The sequence below is a fragment of the Talpa occidentalis genome, unplaced genomic scaffold, assembly GCF_014898055.3.
Source record: "Talpa occidentalis isolate TD23 unplaced genomic scaffold, MPIMG_talOcc4v2.1 talOcc4.4, whole genome shotgun sequence".
NCBI classification, from domain to species: domain Eukaryota; kingdom Metazoa; phylum Chordata; class Mammalia; order Eulipotyphla; family Talpidae; genus Talpa; species Talpa occidentalis.
The window spans coordinates 9,461,099-9,464,172 of record NW_023604295.1 but is presented as its reverse complement, the minus strand read 5'-3'; the positions used below and the strand labels follow the sequence as shown (position 1 = coordinate 9,464,172).

Here is a 3,074-nt window from a genome sequence, read left to right as displayed (position 1 = left end):
AAACAAAAACACCACCTTCAGAATCAGTCTTCAACACAAAGTACATTAACAGAGCAACTGGCGGATGGTAATAGTTTTAGTTAGTAAGTCCTAGAGTTATATTTGAGGTTAATGTAACAAAGTTCTTGAGACATATGAAGTAATACATCAGAATATTAGAGAAGGTACTAGTAGAATCCTTCCTATTGGACAATTTCCAACAGTTAATAACTGGGAAAGTTGATCAATAACAATTCAGAGGTCTGCAGCCACTGCATAAATACCTCAGAGGAGGGAAGGTACTTGGTATACAGCTCAGAGACAGGAAGCGTCTAGAACTATAACTCAGTGGTTGACAGCTCATGGGCCTATAATTTGACCCATATTTGTAATTTATCACTGAATAACTTGGCGGCTGGCAGCTGTAGGTAATAGAACATGATGGTGAGAAGCTACTGCGGATCATGCCAAGATTTGGGTAGTTTCTGAACCCCAGACTACCCACTCTGCAGTAGTTTAGGGGCTGGAAACTCTTGGATAGGTAATTAAGTTGACCAAAGCATTTGGAGCCATAGCTGGAGGACTGGTAGGCTTTAGATGTAGATCGGCTAGATGGGGAGCAATCAGATACGTACCCCTTGCTCTGAGGGTGTGGGCTGCAAGTGGGACTGGGTCCAATGTTGGTAGTTTCGCAGGCGCTGCTTACTTTGCCTACAGTTGGATAGTTGCAGGGCACATGCAAGCTTGATGGGCCACAACTTGTGTTGCAGGTCTTGAGGTCACAGCTGGGAGATTTGCAGCTTGGCACTTCACCATAGGATTCTTGGCAGTTATCCAGAAGCCAGAGGTTTCCTTGGTAACTACTGGGTAAATACACCCCAAAAGTGGAACTTACATTTTTGGAGCAAATTGCAGCTGAAGAAGTCACTGGGATATAGCAGTAAGTTCTATAGGAAGTATCACCGCAGATCCCAGGAGAGCCCAGAACAGTCATGGAGCCTGTGTGCATGCTCAGCGGCGGTGGGAAGGTCTGGAGTGGCTGCGACCTGAGGACCTTTTATATCTTCCCTGGTTATCGTCAGCAGCCTGTCCAGACTCTCTTCCTCCTCACTGCCCTGGACAATAACACAGCAACATCTCATTATTGTGTTGTTTAGCTACAGCTGCTGGTGTCTGCACACTCATCTAAAAATACATTTATTTTGATTCTTCAAAGTTTCTATAATGGCTACTTTGACCACCACCCATCACTCATCATCTGTAGACCATAGCTTCAGTGAACAGTGTCAATCCATGGATAATAAGGGCTCCTGTGTCTATAGGCTTCCACCGCATGGTGATTATAAGGTTAAGGAGGGTAAAGTAAAACAAGGAAGCTGTACTTTTCCACTGTCTTGACTACTGAAAAATAGTGCACAGCCTGATCCATATTCTGAAATAAGCTGAATATTTTGTCTTAATACTGTTACTTGAAAAAGAGAGGGTAAGGCATTGAACTACTAATGAAGGAATTGGTTCCCCAAAATAGGTGTTATGCTCTTCACTATGCCAGGCCATGGATGTACTGGTGACAAGTTCTTATCCAATGTGTGTGTGGACAATTCCATCTGTAAGACTCATGGCATCCCAGGGAGACATAGTGACTTATAGGAGGCCAAAAATTAACCGTGTTCCCTTGGGTCACTGGTTGCTAAGTAACCAAGACTTCTATGAAGTTCCTATCTTAAAGAATTTCTGCAATACGTAATATCAAAGAACGACAGCTTCTTAAGCTTGCAGCTTCCTAATTGATTAATAATATTATACATTCCATTGTCTCTGCTGTCACATCTGTACATTTTTCCGATGTTAAGTTTTACTTATTCTTAATTAGCTTTTTGTTTGCTCATGGAGTTTATTTTATTCCTGTGTTGAAGAATGTAGTTATTTTTGATTTATGGGCATAAAACTGTAACTATGTTAAAATTATCTAAATAACCTGTAGAAGTCTGATAAACTGTGTACATATTAAACAATTTTCAAATCCTTGTGGTGAAGGCTGAAAGAAATTTTTTTAAGATTTTGAATGAAAGAGTAGATATTTTGTTCTTGAGCATACAGATTCCATTGGATGGGAAACAGCAGTGCATTTATTAACAGTGATGAGTTCAGAGAGGAGAGCAGCTTTTCAGACAGGATAAGCTGTAGGGATAGTTTGAAAAAGAAGCTGTTCTCACAGAAGACAATTAGGTTTTTTTTTTTTTTTTTTACTGTTCTGGAAACCTCTTAATTCTAGTTTTATTGTATCCCATAGACTCTGGTAGGTTTTTCCTCATATTTATTTGTCTCCAAGTATTTTTAAATTTTTTTTTTTTGATTTCCTCATTAACCCAATCATTTTTCAGTAGTGGGGTGTTCAGTCTCCATGTACTAGAGATTTTTCCTACTTTCTTTTTGTGGTTGACTTCTAGTTTTGTATCATTGCCATCAGATAAGACACCTTATATGGATTTAATCTTTATGAATTAATATATGATATAATATGTAATATATTTGTATATCTCCTCTACTGGTCTTTTCATATCATGCACCACTGCTATTTTCTTATTTAAAGCTTCAATTTCAACCTTCTGTTCATTAATTTTATTTCTCAGGACATTCACTTTTCTGAGTTTTCCTATATATCTTTGAACATTTTTTTTGTCATTTTTTCCTTTTTTTGAATTTCTTATGACATTTTTGAACTCTGTTTCTGGTGGGCAGAAGGGATCTACCATGTTTTTGTGGTTGACTTCTAGAATTTTGTTTTTTCTCTCTGTGGTGAAGTATTTTGAGGACTCAAGATGCCATGTGTTGCATTTTCCATCTTCCCATTCTCTAGCTTTCTAGGTTGCTGTTTGTCCCAATGTCCTAAAGGTACAGAACTTCCATTTTTCCAGTAGATGGTGCTGTATGGGAGAACTTCTCTGCAGATTCTGAGTCTGGGGATGAGGGAGGGGCCTGGAGGGATCCAGTCACTGGTGACCATGATGTGTGGGTGCAGCTCATGCCTCTGGAACTACTGACAGGTCTTCTTTTCTGGGTTTTCAGATCCATGTCTCTATGGGCTGGGAGTT

At 39.5% G+C, this 3,074-nt stretch overlaps 1 protein-coding gene across 1 annotated transcript; it reads right to left on the bottom strand.

Moving 5' to 3' along the window:
• Window positions 1–223: 223 nt before the first annotated feature.
• Window positions 224–988, bottom strand: LOC119256878 (keratin-associated protein 24-1). Its single transcript, XM_037524623.1, has one exon. The coding sequence runs from the start codon at window positions 986–988 to the stop codon at window positions 224–226; it is 765 nt and encodes a 254-aa protein (XP_037380520.1).
• Between the last annotated feature and the right edge of the window lie 2,086 nt (window positions 989–3,074).

Excerpts from the sequence above, each read along its gene's own strand:
- LOC119256878 (XM_037524623.1), bottom strand. The coding sequence starts at position 988 with ATGCACACAGGCTCCATGACTGTTCTGGGCTCTCCTGGGATCTGCGGT.